Genomic DNA, 22,359 nt, shown 5'->3' with positions numbered 1-22,359 from the left:
TCTAATGCTCTGAACTGGAGAACCAGGAGCCAGGAAAGAATACACAGTATGACTGCTCAGCATACTCAGCATAAAAACCATCCAGCTATGGATGAAGGGCCAACTGTATAAACTGTTTTTTAAACTTTAGAAAACAGGGTATTTTATGAAACCTGTCCTTTGGTACTACACTTGACCTTGGCCAAAAGGCCAAGAAGCAACCAAACCTGTCCCTTGGGAGAGAGGGATCTAATCATCCCTGTGAGGAGGAACTAAGGCCCAGGACAGAAGAGCTCACTTTAGAAGCACAGCCATTGTCCAGCGCCGACCGGTGACGTGGCCTGTGTGACATCAAGTCTCTGCACACGAGCTCCTCCATGGAGTTCTGAATTCTATTCCATTGGACTGAGGTCTTAGCCCCCATGGAACAGAAATACTATTTTGAATCACTTAATTCTACGTCTTTACATTTTCAAGTCTCGTTTCCCTCTAATTTTCAGAATGTGACTGCTAATCACAAGCAAGTGTAAGATTTCCATTTAATGAGAAGAGAGAGAGAAATGTGGGAGGCTAAAAACTCCCATATACTTAACAGTTCAGCTAGAGAAAACGGGTTAGACGATGTTGTAGCTACATCATGAAACTGTGGAGCTATCTACTAGGGTTTAAGTACATGCTCATTGACATTGGAAGATTTTCACTTTTTATCAAAGGTGTTCATGAACAAAAGTGAACTGAGTGAATCTGAAGACTTAATTGGCCCCACCCAATGGCTTGCGAGCGAGGTGGCGTCCCATCTAGCAGAGCCAGCCACATCGAAGGGGGTGCAGGGTACAAGGCTTCGTAAAAAAGAGTGAGACCTTGACATTTCCAACAATGTGGGTGGGCCTAGGCGCTGTTATGCCAAGTGAAGTAAGACAGACAGAGAAAGACAAATACCATACGATTTCCCTTACATGTAGAATCTATAAACAATAAATAAAATGAACAAACTTAAGAGAGTACAAACCGGTGGTTGCCAGATGGTTTGGGGAAGGATAAAGAAGGTGAAGGGCCCGGCCAGTGTGGCTCAGTGGTTGAGCATCAGCCCACACACCAAGAGGTCACTGGTTCGATTCCCAGTCAGGGCACATGCCCAGGTTGTGAACCAAATCCCCAGTGGGGGGCATGCAGGAGGCGACCAGTTGATGTTCCCTCATCGATGCTTTTCCCTCTCTCTCCCTCTCCCTTCCTCTCTCTCTAAAATCAATAAAGAAAAAAATTTATAAAAGGAAAGAGATGAAAGGGATTAAAAGGTACAAACTGCCAAGTATAGAAATAGTCACAGGGATAGCAAGTACAGCATAGGGGATCTAGTCGACACATGACCATGTACAGTGCCAGGTGGTAAGATTTACCATGGTGATCACTTCATCAGGTTTACTACTGTCTCATCGCTATGTTGTACTCCTGAAAAGAATATAAGATTGTGTCAATTATAAGCGAAAAGTAAATTTAGAAGAAAAAGTATGGAAGACTTTTCTAGAAAGGAGAGTGGGACAAGGAAGTCATCAGCAAGAGAAAAACGAAGGCTCATTAGAGGAAAGTAAGAGTTCAAGTGAACACGCCTTCTCATTGGCTGAGCCACAACAATGTTTCTATTGGCTGGGCTTTTTGCTGGGCAAGAAGAAAATCTTCCTTTCTCCTGGAGTAATCAAGTAGCTGCACTTCCTGTTTGGAAGGTCAAGGTATGTCTCTTCCTGTCAGGGTCTGTAGGTGGTCTTCCTGCGATCAAAGGCACGGCACGGCACGAGAGCTCCTTCCACAGGCCTTCCTGATTTGCATTTCAGTTGACATTTCCTTTATTAATTTTCGCAACAGTTAAGACAAAACAGTTACAAAAACGCTAGTTGTATAGGCTACTTGTTCTAGGCAGGTGTGTTTATGGTGCTCACACCCAGCCAATCTAGTAACATGAAATGAGAAGGCACCAGGTGGAAAGGTCGCCAGTTCGATTTCCGGTCGGTGCACATACCCAAGTTGTGGGTTTGGTCCCTGGTTGGGGTGTGTACAAGGTGGCAACTGATTGATGTTTCTCTTTCATAGATGTAGCTCTCTCTCCCTCTCCCTTCTCTCTCTCTAAAATATCAATTTAAAAATACTGAAAAAAATTTAAAAAGATGGTTTAGATTTGTTTCTATCTGATCCTCCCCACGAGGAGTAAGTGTAACCCCTGGAAAAAACAAAGGTCGACAAAAGGAGAACTGGAAGCTGGAAAGAGGGAAGCAACGGGCCGGGGACCCCAGGCCCCGATGAACAGACAGCAGCATGGGAGGCAGCCTGGCGCAGTGTCCCCGACTCGGAGTCTAACAGGAGGTGGCTCCGGTGGGCTTACCCTCCCTCCTCGGATGCATGAGTCCTGCTGACAGGAAGGGGCAGGGCACGGGCTCTGTTCCTTGCTGGTTCTGAGATTCCTCTCCCCTGTTGAGAGACAGTGGGGCGGCCGGCTGGCAGTCCAGAGGGGATCCCACTAGAACCAGCATCGTGGACCCCACAGGCCAGGGATTCCCGCCCCGCCCAGCTGGCAGCAGGTGGCTCTGAGCTGGGGTGGGTCCTTCTCCTTCAGGCAGCACCCTCGGGACATGGGCATCCTGGTGGCACCAGAGCAGCTAAGATCTGAGTAACACTGTAAAAGCCTCTGAACATTCAATTGTCCTTGGAACTTCATCCCACAAAAGCACGCCAGGGCCTGCACGCTAAACCTACGCAGGTGACCACCTGATAAAATTAAAGATTGAAATAGGACCTAGTCTCCTAACACAACAGCTAAATACCCAGGATTCAATGGAAAAGCACCTGTCAGACCAAGAGCCAGAGAATACCTGAATAAGAAAAGGTGCCAACAGCAAGATAAATCAAGTGTTGGAAATACCCAAGAAGGGTTTAAGGCAGCCATCATAAAATATCTCCAATAATCAATAACAAATTTTCTTAAAAGCAAAAATACAGAAATACCAGCAAAAAAAGTAAAGGTTATAACAAAAGAACCAGATGGAAATTATAGAACCAAATAAGTACACTAGTAAAAATTAAACAAAACAAACACAAAACATTTCACTGGATGGGCTCAAGAACTCTTGAAGACAACAGGGCTGAATCAGCAAACGTAAGGACGGAATAAGAGAGTTTACCCAAACTGAACCAAAATGAAAGCCTCAGGGACCAGGGGGACTGTAATGGAAGACCCAACATTTATGCCATCAGAGTCTTAGAAGGATAAGAGAAAGAAAATGGAACTGAAGGAATTTTTAAAGAAATAATAGCTAAAACTTCTCAAATTTGGTAAAGATACAAACTGGCTCATTCAAGAAGCTGAGGGGAAAAAAAAAAAAAAAGGTGAGAAAACCCCAAGCAGGATAAAACCAAGAAAACCCATGGCAAAACACATGATAATAATGAAACTTCCGAAGACTAAAGACAAAGGAACAAACTTGAAGACAGCCAGACAGAAATGACACGTTACCCGTAGGGGGACACCAATTCACATGAAAGTGATTTTCTCACCTACGATCACAGAGGCCACATGGAAGTAGCCCACGCCATTTTTCAAGTGCTGGATAAAAATAATTGTCAATTTCAAATTATATATCCAGCAAAACTATCCTTTGGGAATAAAAGGCAAAAAAAAATTTTTAAGAAGACATTTTCTGATGAACAAAAACGATCTAGCCCTTAAAGAACAGCAATAGGAAAAGTAAAGTGAACAGGTATCACCTCACACCTGTCAGAACGGCCGCCATCAACAATCACCAAACAACAAGTGTTGGCGAGGGTGTGGAGAAAAGGGGACTCTAGTGCACTGCTGATGGGAATGCAGACTGATGCAGCCACTATGGAAAACAATATGGTGTTACTTCAAAAAATTAAAAATGGAACTGCCATTTGACCCAGTGATCCCACTTCTAGGAATATACCATAAGAAGCCTGAAACACCAATCAGAAAGAATGTATGTACACCCATGTTTGTAGCAGCACTATTTACAATCGCTAAGATCTGGAAACAGCCCAAGTGTCCATCAGTAGACGAATGGATAACAAAGCTGTGGTACATATACACAATGGAGTACTATGCAGCTGTAAGAAAGAAAGATCTCTTATCCTTTGAGATGACATGGAGGGACCTGGAAAGTATCATCCTAAGCGAAACAAGCCAAACAGAGAAAGACAAGTATCATATGATCTCACTTATTTGTGGAATATAATGAACGTAACAGTCTGAGAAATGGGGTAGTCCCAGAGACGTGGAAGTGGGGTACAGACTGACAACCCCCAGAAGAGGGGTTGGTGGGGGAAAGATAAACCACAGAACTTATATGCATGTGTGCATGAACAATGCACATGGACAACAAAGCTGGGGACAGGGAGGGGAGGATGGGGGAGGGGAATCAGTGGGGGAAAAAGGAGAAACATCTGTAACAAAAATAAATAAATTAATAAAATTAAAAAAGTACAGTGAAAATGGCTGACAAAGTGAAGGGGTAGGAAGAGTGTGTTAGCTAGGATGGTCGAGGAAGGCATTTCTGAGGAGGTGACATTTCAGCAGAGACCTAGAAAAAGAAAGTTTGCAAAATGTATTTAATTTTTCATTTGAGCCTATACTACATTAAATTGCTTTCTCCCAAAAAACAAACAAACAAACAAAAAGTTTGCAAAATGAAGGTGTTGCAGAGGGGAATCTTACCCACAGAACCCTGAGGCTGCCGTGAGTCACGTGTGCTCAGGGACAAGGACAGGGCAGCGCGGCTGGAGTGGGACGTGTGCAGGGCAGTGTCGGCAGGACACGGACTGGAAAACGTAGCCAAGGACACAACCTTGCGGGGGTGCCAAACTCTAGTAAGTCTAGATTTCCTTTAGCTTGTTACAGAACACCTCTGGAAGGTGCTCGTCGGGGTTTTAGGAGGAGCCCCTGCAATCTGGCCGGGGCCCCGGCTTGTGAACACAGGCCCGCAGTACTACCTGAGCACACAGCAAACCGAGGGCTGGCTGGGACGGACGCTGGCCTCACCCCCGGTTCTGACTCATACGTCTGCGGTGGGGCCTGAGAATCCGCGTCGAGCCAGTTCCCAGGTGATGCTGATGAAGCCGGTCCCTGAACCACACTGGAGACCACAGCTCAGTAGCCACGTGCTGCAGAACAGCGGTCTTCGGTCAGCGGCAGACCGCATGTACGAAGGTGGTCTCCAATAACAGAGCTGAAAATTCCTGTCACCTAGCGACATCGTAAGTGCCGTAGCATTTCACCTACACGTTTGTGGCGATGCCAGTAAACAAACCTACTGCTTGCCAGTTATAGAACGGTGCGGCACATACGATTGTGTATGGTATGCACACTTGATAATGAACGACTGCCACTGGTGTACGCGCTCACTGTGCTACACCTGCTTGTTTCAGGGTGTCCTCCACTCACACAAGAAAGCCCGCTGCTCCGGGGCAGGCATCGTGCCGGCAGCAGCCGCGCGTACCCTGCGCTCACATGTGCAGCTGCGTCACTGCAGCCCGTGCTCGACCCCGTCTCGTGTGGCTTCGCGCAGGAGGCTGTGCAGGCGTGAAGCCTGGGAGCAGTATCTAGACCACGTGCTCCAGGTGTGCACAGGCTGTACCACCTCGGATGGCTGCATGCACTCGACGGCACAACCAAGAAATCACCCGAGGATGCGTTCTCAGGTCCCTTCATCGTCAGTGCACAGGACTGCAGGGGGCTTGCATGTGACCCCTCGCCAGCGCCGACGTCGGATCAGGAGGGGAAGGGCACTTTCCACTTCACTGGAACAGTAATGATATTAGGGAGCATGTGTGTCACTGCTACTGTTTGAGAGGAAGGACAACAGAAGAGCAGACAGAGAAGTGGGAAAGTCTAACATTTACTGGATTTCCATGTACCAGGACTGTGCTGGGGCAGCACGTTCAAAGGATGATAAACGTCACACAGGAGAACGCGGAAGGCTGTGACATTCCCTTTGACAGCAAACAGTTCCAGATTGGATGCACTTATTTTTTAGACGCCGATACATCGCCCATCAGCACACACACAATAGAGATAATGTCTGCACACTGAGTGCCAGCGAACGGCCATCTCATGGTCACGCACCTTCCTCCTTCAAAGCAGAGCACCCCAAAGGCTCTGCAGAGAACAGCCCGATCTGCTCCAAGGGGGAGTTCCTCCGACTTTCTGCGTTGAGCTGAAACAAAGTAACTTCTCTTGTTCAGTATCAATCACTAAATCTAAAGAAACAATTCTAACAAAGAATAGGCCAGTTTTGATTTTTACTTTCCTATTTATAGCCACAATATGACAGAAAATGAAATAAATGACCCTAATTTAACTAATTTTACAAAGGTCAAATAGCACTTTCCAGTTTGTATTGAGATAAACAAGATGAAATTTAATTTGGTGATCTGAAATTAAAGGTAGCAAGTCATAAGCACCAGATTTTCCAAGAATAACCAATTTGAAAAAGAAAAAAAAAATCAAATACTCTAAGCAAGTATCCATATCCCTAAAACATAAGGTCAAATAATAAATAAAAACAATAGTTCAAATACATATCCAATATGCACTAACAAACCATACGGAAATCCCTAAAGATTTTAAACCCCGACACAACACAGACGGGCACGTACATTTCTGTCCAGTGAACACGGTGCAAACGAGGTAACTCGGACCCATCACGCTCACGCTCACCCACAGCACCGGGTCTGCAGTCACAAGCGCAGGCACAGTGGACGCTGAGGTCACGTTCCCGCAGGGACACTGAGCACCGGTTCGAGCTGCGGGTCTCAGCTTTGTCGTCAACACGTAAGAAACACCTGTGGGCACCTTGCCTGCTGAGCACTTATCGCTCCCCATTTGAAAGAGTCTCTCCAGAGTCGTAATGTCTGAGAGGCAGCCCATGGGGTGGCGAGCTGGGGCTTTGCAGCAAGTCCATCAACAAAGCAATCTTATTATCAAAGTGCTCCTGGAGTCTATATATTCGCTGGTCAATGTAGTCTGCGAGCTGCTTCTCCAGCCGTTCCATGTTCTTAGAGAGAATCTTTTCCAAGTAGGAGCACACAGGCTGTTCTCCCATCCTAAAGGTAATTTAAAAATAATACTGTGACGATTGATTCCAATATTGCAGCAAACCACCCAACTGCACAACAAGCAGCCAACACACAGCTCTGGGCGTCACGAGTAAGCGCACCATCCACCTGGATGACTCCGTACGAGACCCGAGCTCAGCGCAGAGCTCACTGTTGCCTGCTGGACACCCCACAGCTCCAGGCCATGTGTTCAAGAACTGTCCTCGCCCGTTGAACTGCTGTGGCCCCTTTGTCAAGAATCAGTTGAGCACAATTGTGTGGGGCTATCTCTGGGCCCTCCAAGGTGTCCACTGATCTTGTATCTACCCCTCTGGCGACTCCACGGGCCTGAACACCCGCGCTGTGGAAGGCTTGACACCGGAAGCCTGATTCCTCCCCCTTCATCATCTGCCCAAAGTTGCTTTAGCTTCTACCTCTTTTGCCTTTTCCTATAACTTAAAAATAATCTTGTCTTTGTCTACAAAATAAACACAGGGATTTTAAAGTGCATTACGTTAACTAAGCCTCTATATTAATGGGGAGAACTGACAACTTTACTACATTAGGAATGGAATTTGCAATTAAATAGTTTCCAAGAAAGAAACATCTAGGTCTGCTGGTTTCACTGAAGAGGTAACACCAATTTCATACAATCTCTTCTGAAACACAGAACTCACCTTGTGGGCCAGCATTACCCTGATACAAAGACAGTATAAAGAGAAATACAGACCAATATCTCTCTTGAGTTAGACTCAAGAATACTCAACAAAATGCCAGCAAATCAAATCCAGCAATGTGTAAACAATGATACGCAGGACCAAGAGGGATTTATCTCGGGTGTGCAAGGCTGGTTCAGTTGATCAAAATTAATGAAATTTCCCACATCAGCAGACTGCACGAGAAGATTCACGATCACAGAAACTGACACACAGACCACATCCGCCGAGGTGCGGCCCCATCTGTGACCAAGACACCAGGCGGCTGACAGTGAGGGTTCCGCCTCCAGTCCGGGCAGTGTGCTCCTTCCCACGCGGGCTGGGGCGCTGGCCGCGGGGGGCGCAGGGTTGTGTTCTGGAAGGGGGATCTGGAGGAGAGGGGACTCCCTCTCAGCTGACCCAGAGCAGTTCTCAATCTGTCCAGTGTTTCTTGTGTTTTGCCTTTTTGTTTCTTGGGGCTTTAGTTTTGCCGTATCACATACCGGCTGTGAACAGTGATGTAAACTATCAACAATTACAGACAGGGGTTACCTTTCTATTCCTTACTGAACAAGAGCCACATTTCAATAAATAACGCTGCCGACCCCAATGCACTAAAGACCGTGAGAAAATTTCAACCAACACTACCACCTCCCTGTATATGGGGGAAACTGAGCCAGAGAGTAAACTTGAGGCAGAGGCGTTAACAGGACAGGCTGGAGCGCGGACTCCCATCTAGTGCTGTACTGTGACCGTCACAGCTGTGCAAGGACAGAAACGTGTACACACTCAGCCGTCCCTCAGTCACACCAGCACTGCCAAATAATCGGAATTAGGTCAGGGATAGGAGCCTGCAACTGTAAGGAACTATAAGCTTAATGTTTTGATGACTCCAAGTTAGCTTAGGTCACACACGATGCACAAAAAATAAGGTTCCGGTGGCTCATTTGGGACAGAGGCAAACAGGTATTTACTACGGTTCCCACAGCGCACCTCCACCCCTGCAGAGCACTCCACTCCAACCCGCACTGACGCTCGACCCCTCGAGACCCGGAGAGTGCGCGGACCCCAATTCGGGCAGTCCCCGGAAACCTCCGTTCTACCCGAGAAGTCTGCTTCCTGTCGGGGTGTCTGCTAAAATGCAAGAGCTGCTACAACGACCGCTGGGGACAGTTCCCCCAGGAGTTACTCAGTACTTACGCAGCATCCACGAGGCCGTCCCGGGGCTTGGGGCCGGGTCCCGGCCACTCGCGGTGGGGCTCCACACGGAGACGGCTCGCCTGGCCACACAGGCTCTGGAGGAGAGACAGCACGTCCGCCGGCGGGGGACCGGAGCGGCCGCCGGCTCGCTCGGGGACCAAGGCAGACACCGCGTGCTCACGGGCGCTCGGAGGAAGAGCCCGCTCCTGTGGCAGAGGTTCCCACTGCCCGAGGGCTGTCCTGAGTGCCTCCCCGGGGGGGCCTGACCGCCCATCAGTGCCAGCTGCCAGGCCTTCCTCCAGCCTTCCCGCGGGCAACGCAGCTCTGCAGGGGGAAGGGCTGGGGGACAACCCGTCCATGGCCCCTAGGGGCGAAGACGACTGCAGACCCGCCATCCGCTGCGCAGCATTTCCCAACACCGACTGCAGCTGCTCTCCGATGGGGACGCCGCTCTAAGCAAGGGAAGTGCAGAAACGTCCCCGTTAATGTCAATGATGACCGCTCATGTCTGCAGTAACTCAGAACCGCGCAATGTGCACTCCTTCAGCAGATCCTCAAACACCCCTATGAAGTGAGCTACGTCGACTACGCAGCATGAAGTCGAGGAGACCGAGGTTACAGGTAACGTGGCTGACAATCGATGTTCTCTCTCATCCATATTTCTCTCTCTCCCACTCCCTTCCTCTAACATCAATAAAGAAAAAAAAGAGAAAAAAAAAGGTCACACAATGAATTAGTGCAAGAAACAGGACGTAAACCCAGCCACCTAACGAGTCAGGGATCTTAATCACTTGATTGTAATATTTCCTTTAGAAAAAATTAAAATAAGTACTAGCACTCGTAGGAAAACTGCATTGGCACATTGTAACATTTCCACTACACAGGCCTCCTTGATTTATGCTAATAAAATGTAGCAGTCTCAGCTGAGTCACAGTGATAGGTAATTTTCCCAGAATTAAATATTCTCTGTCAACCTTTGTATTCAGTAAGCCAAGGATATTTTTCTTGTTATTGTTACTCCTCACGGGAGGATATTTTTCCATTAGTTTCCAGACAGATGGGAAGGGGAGGGGAAGAGGGAGTTGGAGAGGGAGAGGGAGAGACAGAGAAAGACACCTTGATCGGCTGCCTCCCGCAGGACCCTGAATGGGGCCAGGGATCAAACCTGCAACCCAGGTACATGCCGGGCACTGAGCCGCACCGGCCAGGGCAAGCCAAGGCTGTCCTTAGCAGCTGCTTTTTCATGGACAATATAACGGTCAGTTACACACGAACAGTGTGATGTTCTGTGGGTCAATCGGTGACATTCTCAACGACTAAACATTTTCAATGACTACAGTGAGCTACCCTTGGGCTATGTCTGCTTTAATAATTTGTAGAACAATAGATTAAGTTTTGTGGTCTCAGCTCAGTGGCACAGAGGACCAGTCAGGAGCCTCCGGGGCACCCAGGTGAGAGATTGGCACGAGAAACAGAGGCAGCGGCCTTGTTCTTGTCGAAACTGCTTCCTGTGGTTTGCGCGGTCGTCAGCTCTCCTGTTCTCCTGCCTCTGCCCTTCTCCAAAGATGTCTGCGCTATGTTCATGTTGGTACATTTCTCAAAGTTACATGAGGCTTTTTTTGTATTATGTCTTTTAAAATATTTCTTCTTTTGGAGAGACAGGAAGGGAGAGGGAGGGAGAGAGAGAAATATCGATGAGAGAGGACATGGATTGGCCGCCTCCTGCATGCCCCACACTGGGCATCAGGCCAGCAACATGGGCATGTGCCCTAACTAGAAATCTAACCAGTGACCGCTTGGTGCACAGGACAACGCCCACCCACTGTGCCTCACAGAGAGACACAGACTTGAATTTCTTTCAAATGCAGGTCAAAAACCCATAGACTTAGAAAATCATTTGCAAATCGCTCTCGGATCCTGCCCCAACAGACTCTAACCTTGCCCTGTCCGTTCCTTGCTCCAGAGAAATGACCTTCTACCCATTTCCTAGCTCTACCCTGTTCCTCCAGCTCTGGAGACTGTGGAATTACTTCCCTCCAAAGGAACCTACCTAACCAGCCTTCTTCTCTAAGGGCTTCGACACAGCGCTACTTCGTGAGTAAGCCTTTTCCCGCCTTCCCACCATCCCACACGGTGTCCTAACTGCCCAAATGACCCGAAAAGGACCCTGAGGACAGGATACAGAGATTGACCCTTGAACCTTGTACAGTGACCAATGCAGTCCTGAGAAGTTGCTTAATCCACCCACTAGCTAAATGAATGAGTGAATCCATGGAACATGGTGAAATCTGTAACAAAAGTATATATTTTCAAGAGAGTAGATGTTCAAAATGCTATTTCTACACGAGTAACTACAGACTACTCAAATCAGTAATAAAAGTTCAAAGGAAAATTTAAATCACCGCATGTCCTTATAAAAAGCCATCATTTAAAACCGGTTCTTGGTGCCTGGAAAGACATCCCTTCTACGCACCTGCTGCTGGAATCTAACCATTCTCATCAGTTGCTGAGCTCCAGGTGACAACGGTGACCCCATGGACTCCACCATGGTCTGGACCCTCTCCAGGTCCACCCTGGACCCCAGAGCAGGGGAGCTCGCTGAGGAATTTGCTGAAACGGGCTGTACGTGCACCACGACGTGACTGACGAACACACACTGCTTTTCACCGAAGGACAGCAACTAGTGCGACACAGAAGTTCAGGAACATAAGTAATTATTTTAAGACAATCATCATCTAGGGTTACTTCTTGTTATTACCTGAGTAACAGTGAAGCAGGCAAGAATCTAAACCTTAAGTTTCTCTAGAACAGTTATAGTCTGAAAAACACTCCAAATAACTATTTAAATAATAAAGCCCTTTCCAAACTAAGAGACCACATGTGAAACAACACTGTATATTTAGGTAAGGAATTAAAGACAAACCATACCAATCACAGCTCATTATACTGCACTGCAACACTATTTACTATAAAGCAAGGCCGTCCAGAGCCCTTGCAGCCATCGCTGAAATACTGAATCTTAAAGTCAGTATTGTAGAAGTTAGAACTGTAAAGGAATGTCAAGATGCAACTGTTGCTCAGTAGTTTACAGGTAAGAAAGACGCGTGCAGGCGACTTCTAACTTCTCAGAGGCCACCGATTAGCGGAGGTGAGCCCTGACCAGTTCCTCGGGTTCCCACGGCAGTGGTCTGTGCAGGGCTTTATGCTGCCTCCCTGTGTCCCGGCTGTTACCCGGAAGCCGCTTCACGCCTGGTTCAGGACCACAGACTAGCTCAGTGAAAGGGAACGGGATTTAGGGTCAGACAGACGGGAGTTCAGTGAGGATCTGCTCCTCCGTCCGTGTGTGTGCTTGTGTGTGTGTATCATCTGTGTGATGCAGGGCAAACGCCAAACTGGAGTCCGGAGCCAATGATTTCTCATGGCTGTTATGGAGGTGAGCAGTGTTAAAACCTCCAGGGACTAAGGTGAGTAACTCCATTCTTAACCCAACGTAACACCAACATGCACAGTACAAACACTGCAGTTTTCAACTTAGTGAGCATTTTAATGACTTACCTTTACTTTACAAGCATGTGCGGAGGACTCCAATTTCAGATATTTTTTGTATAAGATAATGTTTTCATGTTCTCTAAAAACAAAAATAAAAATTGAGTTATTTTCTCCCTTTCACACATTATCATTTTTACTTAAATATTTATTTTTTTGTTAATTTTCACCTAAGGGTATTTTTCTATTGATTTGTTTTTAGACAGACTGGGGGGGAGTGGGGAAACATCAATGATGAGTTGCCCCCTCACAACCTGAGACACTTTGGTCCACGGGTGACGCTCTAACTGCCAAGCCAAACCAACCAGGCCACATGATCAGTTTTAACAGTCACATTTAAAAATAAAGGATTTTTGCCTGGCCAGTGTTGCTCAGTGGTTGAGCAGAGACCTATGCACCAAGACGTGGCAGGTTCAATTCCCCGTCAGGGCACATGCCCAGCTTGTGGGCCAAATCCCCAGTGGGGGGCGTGCAGGAGGCGGCCAATCTATGTTCTCTCTCATTGATTTTCTATCTCTCCTTCCCTCCCTTCCTCTGTTTCTATAAATCAAGTTTTAAAAATTAAAATAAAATTTTCAGGACAACACTTTGCCTGGGATTCAGTTTCCCGGGTGAAGCATGAAGGGTTGTGGCTCCCACTGAATGGCCCTGGGCAGAGGGACTCCATCTGCCACTTACTAGCTGTAAGAAAGAATTACCTTTGATAAGAACTGTAGAATTATGTAGCAACAACACATTTGAAAGCTTGGTAAACATATAAAACGATTTATATTTTGGGTTCTATAAAAGAAAGAGTAAAAGTCTGAAAAGATCAACAAGTAGTAATACCGGGGGAAATATGCAGGCACAGCGCTGGGCTTGGGCACTGTTCGTACAGGGCTTCCCACAAAAAGAGAAGATCAAAGGTCCACACTGATGGACAAATTAACTTTTGGAAAACTGAGCCCTTGAGGTACAGGAAACAGGAGGAATCTGCGCCCCTGCCGAGCTGTGACCTTCCACCCAACGATCCCCCGCGGCTCTCAGTTCCCGGGATCCTGAAAACAACGAGGCGACCGGGCCGGTCCCGGGGGTCCCTGAAGGTCTGACTCTGTGCCCGCGGTACGTTGAAGTCGCCCGGAACGGGGCGCCGCAGTCAGACCCCCCGAGAGGAGCCCGACGGCGAGCGGCCGCGCGGGCACAGACCTGCGGTCCAGGACGGTGCCGACGCTGCTGCCCCTGCCGGTGCCGCAGTACTCGGCGCCCACGTACACCTCCATGTTCCGGGCCGAGCTCAGGACGCCCACCGCCCCGACCTGCGCGCCGCCGTCGGGGTCGCAGGCCAGGTGCAGGCAGCAGGGCTCCTCGCCGCGGCTCCCCGGGCTCCGCTTCAGCACCGCCAGATCCTGGCTGGGAGGACAGGGCGGCGTCACGGCGGGCTCCGCGCACCTGGCGCCAGGCGCGTCCGCCCGGGTCCCGCGCGCCCGCCGCCCTCGCTGCGGGCCCCGCGCCGCCCTCGCCCGCACACGGCCGGGCCCCGCGGCTCGCCCTGCGCGCCTGCTGGCCGCCGCCGCCGAGCCCCGGAGCCCCTTCCACCCCCGCGCGCTCGGGGCCGCTCTGCGCTCGGGGCCGCGGGCCGCGCCCAGGCCGGGCGGGCGGTGTCTGCGCCGCTCTGGCCGCGGAGGGCAGCTCGCCGGCTGCAGGCGGAGCCGGGGGCGCGGGCCGCTCGGACCGCCCGGCGGCTACGGCGGGGATGGGGGTCGGGGTGCCCCGCCCGCCCCCGAGCCCTCAGCACCCCAGGAGCGCGGCCGCGGGGAGCAGCGACCCGCCCCCGCCGGCCCAGCGCACCCCGGGGCCGGCGGCGCCAGCAGCTCGTCCCAGTCCAGGTCCCGGCCGCCCAGTCCCGCTGCGGAGACCCGGAGGCGCTGGTCCAGGGCCCCGCCTGCCGCATCCCAGGAAGAGGCCAGCGTCGGGCGGCGGGCCAACCGCTCGTCCTCCGTCCGGGTCTCCATTCGGCCACCCGCAGGCCAGACCAGCCCCGGAACCTGTGTTCGGGAGCCTGGGTTTCCGCCGGGCGAAGGGGAGGTGATGAAGCCGAGCAACTTCCGGCTCCTTCGGCTTCTCCCAGCTGCGGGGAGACCAAGTACCGTAGCAACGCATGCGCGTGCGGCGGGATTCAGGTACCAGTTCAGAAGTGCCGGGAGGTCTCAGGGGCGGGGCTTCCAGGGCGGGGCTTCCAGGGCGGGGCATGCGCTCTGAGAACACCTCTTCCACCGCAGGCGCTGTGCGCAGGCGTGGGCGGTCACAGGGGCACCAGGTGGGTTTTTCGACGTTTCCCGGGAAAAGAGGCAGGTGGCGGACGACGTTTGACGGGAGGCCCGCGAGGGTCGGTGCCTTGAGTCTCCGTGGAAATGCAGGTGTGGTGTCGTCGCTCACACGGCAGGAAGGACGTGCCCCAGATCCTCCGACGTGAACGGCGAGTCCTTCCCGCCCCTCCCGAGGAGCGCGGTGACCAGGGGACCGGCGGAGAGTTGCTTTGTCTTCCCCTCCCCCCCGTACTTCTAGTCCTCTGGGAGGGCGGTCCGGTGGAGGCCACGACGGAGTCGGGGGCGGCCCCGGGCTTGGCGGGGTGTCGGAGGGAGCTGGGGTGCGGGGGACGTGGAATGTGATGGACCCGAAGGGTCTGTAAAAGTGAGAGCAGATGGAACTTTCTAGATGCTCCCAGGATGGGAAGGGAAGGGTGATGGCTCTGAGCCTCTTTCAACCTCACCATGTCTGGCCAACCCCGGCACCCCGATTTGCTGACTGCGGATGCAGAGCCTCTGCCCGGTGACTGACACCCAGCCACGTGCACAGACCCCGGGCTGCTCGTTTATCTGCTACCTGGGCATCTGTGTCGCTTCCTTTGTGTGCTCCGTGCACACCTTCTGTGTGCTCCCTTCTGTGTGCTCCGTGCACACCTTCTGCGTGCTCCCTTCTGTGAGCTCCGTGCACACCTTCTGCGTGCTCCCTTCTGTGGGCTCCGTGCACACCTTCTGTGTGCTCCCTTCTGTGGGCTCCGTGCACACCTTCTGTGTGCTCCCTTCTGTGGGCTCCCTTCTGTGTGCTCCGTGCACACCTTCTGTGGGCTCCCTTCTGTGGGCTCCGTGCACACCTTCTGTGGGCTCCCTTCTGTGGGCTCCGTGCACACCTTCTGTGGGCTCCCTTCTGTGGGCTCCGTGCACACCTTCTGTGGGCTCCCTTCTGTGGGCTCCGTGCACACCTTCTGTGGGCTCCCTTCTGTGGGCTCCGTGCACACCTTCTGTGGGCTCCCTTCTGTGGGCTCCGTGCACACCTTCTGTGGGCTCCCTTCTGTGGTCTCCGTGCACACCTTCTGTGGGCTCCCTTCTGTGGGCTCCGTGCACACCTTCTGTGGGCTCCGTGCACACCTTCTGTGGGCTCCCTACTGTGTGCTCCGTGTACACCTTCTGTGGGCTCCCTTCTGTGGGCTCCCTGCACACCTTCCGTGGGTGGATTTCATGAGGGCCATCAACCGAAACTGGGAGGAACATTCCCATCTTTGTTTTTATTCACTGCACCCCGAAGTTTTACGCTTCCATGATTAGTGAAACAACAGTAAACCACATTAGGATAGAGCCGTGCTGTCAGCTCGTCACTAAAAGGATCTCTGACATTGTCACATCACATTGGTGTTCTTACAGCTATTGTAGCACTTCTTCAAAACTTTCTCATTGTAGTCGTCAGACTAGGTGTAACTGACATATAGGAAGAGGCACAGTTTTTAGTATACAATTCTTTGACCTTTGACAAGTGCATATAGTTAATATAGTGAACTTTACAGTGTGGATGTACCACAGTTTGTACGTGGTAGTTATTAGAACTGGGCGTTGCATCTGTTTGTAAAGAAATAGGTATACTACTATATTATATGTTTGGTTTGGAAAATATTTTCTGATTATTTCAGTATACTTGTAATCCAATATATTTTGTGTTATATGCTTAAATGTGTTACTCTGGATTGGGTCCATTGACCTCACCAGGCTGTGTTTTGTCCGTGACACAGGAAAGGTTCTGAGCTGTTGTGCATTTTCCCACCGGCTACCTCCGAGGATGGCGGAACACAGGCAGGCCCGTTTGGCCTGCAGGGACCAGCTGGTTAGTCATTGACAGGGCAGAACGTTGCAGTCTGCTGCCAAGTTTGCAGTTTGCTTTCCTTGGTTTATTTTAGCCTGGTTGCATATTTATAAAACATTTGGGGAGGAAAGGATTGGATAGAAATTGGGAGAGAGGAAAAAAAAAAAAGAAAGAAATTGGGAGAGGTCATACGGTATGATTTACCTCAGTTGAAAAATTCCTGCCAAAACCGTCCGGGAGGTGTAACAAATGGACTCAGAAGAACTCCAGAAATCTAATAGGTCCTTCCTCCCTCCCTTCCTTCCTTCCTTCCTTCCTTCCTTCCTTCCTTCCTTCCTTCCTTCCTTCCTTCCTTCCTTCCTTCCTTTTTCTTTCTGTCTTTCTTTTTTCCCTCACCCTGGATATTTTTTTATTTATCTTCAGACAGAGTGAGAGAGAGAAACATCGATGTAAGAGAGACACATCAATTGGTTGCCTCCCACCCGCTGGGGACAAACTGCAACTGAGGCACGTGCCTTTGGCTGGAACTGCATCCGCAACTCTTTGGTCCGAGGGCTGATGCTCCAACTGCTGATGCTAAAACTGGCCAGGACAGTTTTTTATTTCTTTAAAAAAAAATGTATTTAGTGATTGATTTTAGCGAGGGAGGAGAGGGGGGGAGAGAAACATTAATTTGTTGTTCCACTTAGTTATGCATTTGTTGGTTGATTGTTGTATGTGCTCTGACTGGAGATCAAACCCACAACCTTGGTCTCTTGGGACAACTCTAACCAACTGAGCTACCGGGCCAGGGCCAGTATAATTATTTTCTTAAGAGTGGTGAAGAAACTTTGAAAAGAAAGCATTGACACAAAGGGCATGCGGTGTGGAAGAGGATAATGCTGGGGGCTGGGACTGGATAGAGGTGGTCACAGAGGGAATATGGACCATCTGTAACAGTGTCGACCATAAAAATAAAGTAAAAGAAGATAATGCTGAAAAAGTGTTGCTTCCTAACTCTTTAGTTGTTAGACGCTCAATAATGATGCAGCCTTAGAGAAGAATGTTGTGGCAGCTGTGTCCCCAGCACTGGTGAACCCCCGTGTCACTCCTCCCTCAGTTCACCTGTGGGAAGACTGTCCATGCCAGTCTCGGTTGCCTTCTGACGTGCTGCTAGGACCAACGTGCAGGAACCTGGAACTGCTGGGAACAAATACCAACGGTTTGCATCTTTCCTCCTTTTAGTACAACATTTAACATTTCAGGGAAAGTATATTCTTAGTTTTTGATAATTATAGTATTTCTTCACTTGGCTTTAGATGGTCATATTTACCTTACTCCTAATGTATTTTTTCAGTAAATATGAACTTAGGAAAAAATTTTCTGAATCTAGTGTGCCTTTTCTGGTGACATCTTTTATTTTTGTCTGTATATTAACTGCTTTGGAACTTTAGGCAGCTGGTTTAAAATGACCACGTGAGAAAAGGTTGAATGGGAATGAGAGGAGAGGACGTAACAATTTGATGATAGAAGACTGATCGATCGATCATGGTGCTAGTTCGGGGTTGGCAGACTTTCTGTAAAGGTCCAGATAATAAATGTTGAAAATAAAGACAAATCAATCAAGCCAAAAGCTGGTTCACAGAAAAGCTCAGTGAAATCGATAAACCCCTAGCAAGGGTGACAAAAACACATGAAAGAAATTGCCAATATATGCAGTAAAAGAGTGGGTGTTACTAATGAGCTTTCAGAAATTAAGAAGGATAACAGGTGAATCACCTCTGTGTTTCGGCATCTTAGAGGATAAAGATTGCCAAAACTTAAGTAATTGGTAATTTGAATAATCCGATAACTAGTAAAGAAATTGAAGTTTAGTTAAAAATTATTCAGTACTAGGCCCAAGTGGTTTCACTGACAAATACTACCAAATAATTAAGGAAAACATAACCCACAATTCTATGTCCCTTATTATAGGAAATAGAAAAGGAGGGAGTCTCCTAACTTACATTTTGAGGCCAGAACATTAAAAATCAACAGAATTACAAGAAAAGAGAACTGGACACTGTCTCTCATAAACATAGATGCAAAAATGGGCAACAAAGTGTTAGAAAACCCAGCTATATATAAAAGAAGAAGAATATACTGTGAATAAGTGGGTTTTAACCCACAATTTCAGAGCTCATTATACATTCAAAAATCAAAGGTAATTGACAAAGTAAGGAAAACCATTTTGTCATCCCACTGAGTATTTAACAACAAATTTAAAACACTTTTATTGAATTTATTGGGGTGACATTGGTTAATAAAACTACATAGGTTTCAGGTGTACACGTCTATAATACATCATCTGTACATTGTATGGTGTGTTCACCACCCAGAGTTGACAAAATTTAGTGTCCATTCAAGATACAGTGCCTTAACAAACTAGGCATAGAGGGGAACTTCTGAAACACGGTACAGTGTATGTATAAAAAATATACTTACTGTGAGAAAATGAATGCTTTTCCTTCTAATATTTGTGAGAGGACAAGTTTCTCTCATCAACAAATCCTCAATATTGTGCTGAAATTCCTGGATGGTATAATAGGTCAGTCTAAGGAAGTAAACATACAAGCTGGTAACAAGAGCTATTCGTATATGACATGACTCGCTAAGTAGGAAAATTTCAAAAGATACACAAAAAGTTTCATAGACCTAGTAAGTGAGCTGAACAACAAAGTCAGTGTTAAAAAGTTCACGGCTCCATGTGCCAGCAATGAACACTTGGAACTTTAAATTAAAAAAAAAAATTACAGTTAGCACCAAAAATAAAAATAATCACCAAAGTATACATCTGACAACCTTTGGGTAGAACATATATGCTGAAAATGAAAACATTCCTGAAGTTAATCAAATATCTAAATAAATGGAGGGATTATCCTGTTTATTGATAAGAAGACTCGATATGTTAAGAAGTCAGTTTTCCCCAATATGATACATGGATTCAGTGCAGGAAGTTTTGGGTAGATGTTTTCAAGCTGATTCTCAAATATATTTGGAAAGAGAAAAGAATTAGAATAGCCATAACAAGTCTGTAAAGGAAGGACAATTGTCAGTTTCAAGACTTATTTTGAAGCTACAGTAATCAATACAAAGATTGGAAAATTGTAGACGTGGATCAGTGGAACAGAATGGAGATCCCACAAATAGATCCACAAAAACGTAGCTGATTTTTTTAAAACATTACAAAGGCAATTCAATGGGAGAATGGATAGTTGTTTAAAACTAGCTGAATGTCCACATGCAAAAAAAAGAGTCAGCACTTACCTTATACCTACACAAAAATTAAAGGAACGTGAATTATAGACCTAAATGTAAAGCAAAACTATGCAATGTGGAAAATAGGAAATTTGTGTGACCTTGGGTTGACAATGACATTTTTGATATGATGACACCAAACATAGAATCCATGAAAGAAAAGATTGATAAATTGGACTTTATTTTAATTAGAAACATTTGCTCCATGGAAGACACTCGTAAAGGAATGGAGAGGCGGGTTCGTGTAGAAGCAAGATGGCAGAATGTGAAGCCGTGGACCCTCTTTTCCCTAGTGGACAAGTCAGAAGGGAGCGGGATGGTATATTCGAAGTGCTGGGAAAAAGAAAAGAAAACAAATCCTGCTAACCGGGAGTACTACATCTGGTAAACATGCAGAAGAGGTAAGGACTTCCTCCATGGAAGGTGAGACAGGGCAGTACTGTGGGGCCTGCCTTACAGGAAATGCTAAAGGAGTCATTCGGCCCTGGCCCATTTGGCTCAGCGGTTGGAGCGTCGGCCTGCGGTCCGGAGAGACCCGGGTTCGGTTCCCACTAAGGGCACGTACTTCGGTTGCAGTTTGTCCCCGGCCCTGGTTGGTCGTGCGGGTGGCAGCCACTCGATGTGTCCCTTCACGTCGATGTTTCTCTCTCTCTCTCCCTCCCACTCTATCTGTACAAAAAATGGAAAAATATCCTCGGGTAAGGATAAAAAAATAAAAAATAAAAAAAAATAAAGGAGTCATTCGGCTGGAACGAAAGCACGTGCCACTCGGAAACTCACTGGTGAAATCGATAGAGCACTGTAATGATGCTGGACAAGTCACTTGGTTCTAGCATAAACGTTAAAAGACAGAAGTCTTCAAACAGCTCTAACAATGTGGGTACACATATAAGAAGGTGTAAATTATGACACTGAGAACTGTGTGCAGGGGCAGTAAAAGTGGAATGTTCTTTGTTTGTTTGTGTTTTAATCCTCACCCAAGGACATTTCTGCATGTATCTTCAGATGGAGTGGGAGAGAGAGGGAGGAAGAGAGGGGCAGAAACATCAATGTGAGAGAGACACGTCGAATGGTTGCCACCCAGAGGACCCCAAACACATTGCAACCGAGGTACGTGCCCTTGGCAGGAACTGAACCCGGGACTGTCCGTTCCACGGGCCGACACTCTAACCACTGAGCCCAACTGGCCAGGGCTAAAAATGGAGTGTTTTTGTATGTAATCACAGTCAAGTTAGTTTAAAATAGACCTATGTTTTATGTAAGCCTCATGGTAACCCCAATACGTATACCTACTCAAGGTACACAAGAGAGAGGAGTGAAAGTAGACTGTTTTAAGAACACACGTTGGCTGTGCTGTGCTAAGGTCAGCGTGGTCAGGGGCAATGAGCAGGAGGCGTGGGAGTTAGGAGCTGTTACACTCAGATCCCAGAGAGCGGTACCCACGTGCCGTGCAGACTCGTGACGGGACCCAGTTCTCCTCTCCCTGTTCTGCTCCAGGGACTCAACCTCAGTAGCAAAAGGTGGAGCTGAGACTTCACCTGCCAGCTTTTGGTGGCACCCCAAGTCTTCTAGCAGATGGAAAATGCCATCTTCATCTGGGCTCAGTTCTGCCCACTCCTCGCCCCGGGGATCAGCAAAGTAATAGGAGGTGCTTGAGCGGACCCCTTTCTCCGACTCACTGAGTTCTTCCTAAGAAAAAGACACGGTAATGGAATTTGAGGGTCGGTTCTAGCAGCTTTCTGTGCCCTACTTCCTTTAATCCTCAAAGCACCCCTCCCAAGTAGGCCTCCGTGTGTCCAGTCTCCAAACAGGGACTCTGCTCGAGCGAGGTTCCGGGGGAGCGAAGTGGAGCTTGGTTTCCGGCTCCCTCTGCTCCCTGCAGCCCCGGGCTCTTGTCCTCGTCTGCTCCGGCCACCCCGACCGAGCCACCGCCCGGGCGGCTGGCACAGCCCCGTGCTCAGTTCTGGGGACCACACGTCCCAGCGCAGGGTGTGAGCCTTCGCTTCCTCCTCCGCTCTCCCCTTGGCTTGGAGCCGGCGGTCTCCCCGTGTTTTCACGTTCTTTCCTCTGTGTGTCTGCGTCCTGATCGCCTGTGACGAGAACACCGGTCGTGGTGCATTAGGGCCCAGCCTAATGGCCTCGTTATAACTTAATTACTTCTTTAAAGACTCCGTCTCTAAATACAGTCACATTCTGAGGTACAGTGGGTTAGGGCCTCAACATACAAGTTTTGTTGGAGAGACACACAATTCAGCCCACAACAATCTTTTCATTGGTCATTGACCCCTTTTGACATTTGAAATACAAAGCAGTTGTTGGAAAAATAATTCTTCTTCCGTGGCAACCCTGAGCATCTCTCTTACAATTCTTTTCCCCACGGATTGGCACGTATCGGTGTGGTGAGGTAAGTAATTTAAACGGACCGTGTGCATCTCACTGGAGGAGAAGGAAC

The 22,359-nt window shown here is 48.5% G+C and overlaps 1 protein-coding gene across 1 annotated transcript; it reads right to left on the bottom strand.

The window, feature by feature from the left end:
• Window positions 1-6,209: 6,209 nt before the first annotated feature.
• LOC118632330 (ATPase PAAT-like) lies at window positions 6,210-14,524 on the bottom strand. Its single transcript, XM_036265359.1, has 6 exons — window positions 14,346-14,524; window positions 13,704-13,907; window positions 12,528-12,600; window positions 11,446-11,652; window positions 8,973-9,424; window positions 6,210-7,086 (listed from the first exon to the last, which is right to left on the bottom strand). The coding sequence occupies exons 1-6, from the start codon at window positions 14,507-14,509 to the stop codon at window positions 6,852-6,854; spliced, it is 1,335 nt and encodes a 444-aa protein (XP_036121252.1). The 5' UTR covers window positions 14,510-14,524; the 3' UTR covers window positions 6,210-6,851.
• Between the last annotated feature and the right edge of the window lie 7,835 nt (window positions 14,525-22,359).

This window comes from Molossus molossus, unplaced genomic scaffold, assembly GCF_014108415.1.
Source record: "Molossus molossus isolate mMolMol1 unplaced genomic scaffold, mMolMol1.p scaffold_m16_p_17, whole genome shotgun sequence".
In the NCBI taxonomy this organism is placed as follows: domain Eukaryota; kingdom Metazoa; phylum Chordata; class Mammalia; order Chiroptera; family Molossidae; genus Molossus; species Molossus molossus.
The sequence above is the reverse complement of the archived record's forward strand: the minus strand, read 5'-3'. Positions and strand labels throughout refer to the sequence as shown.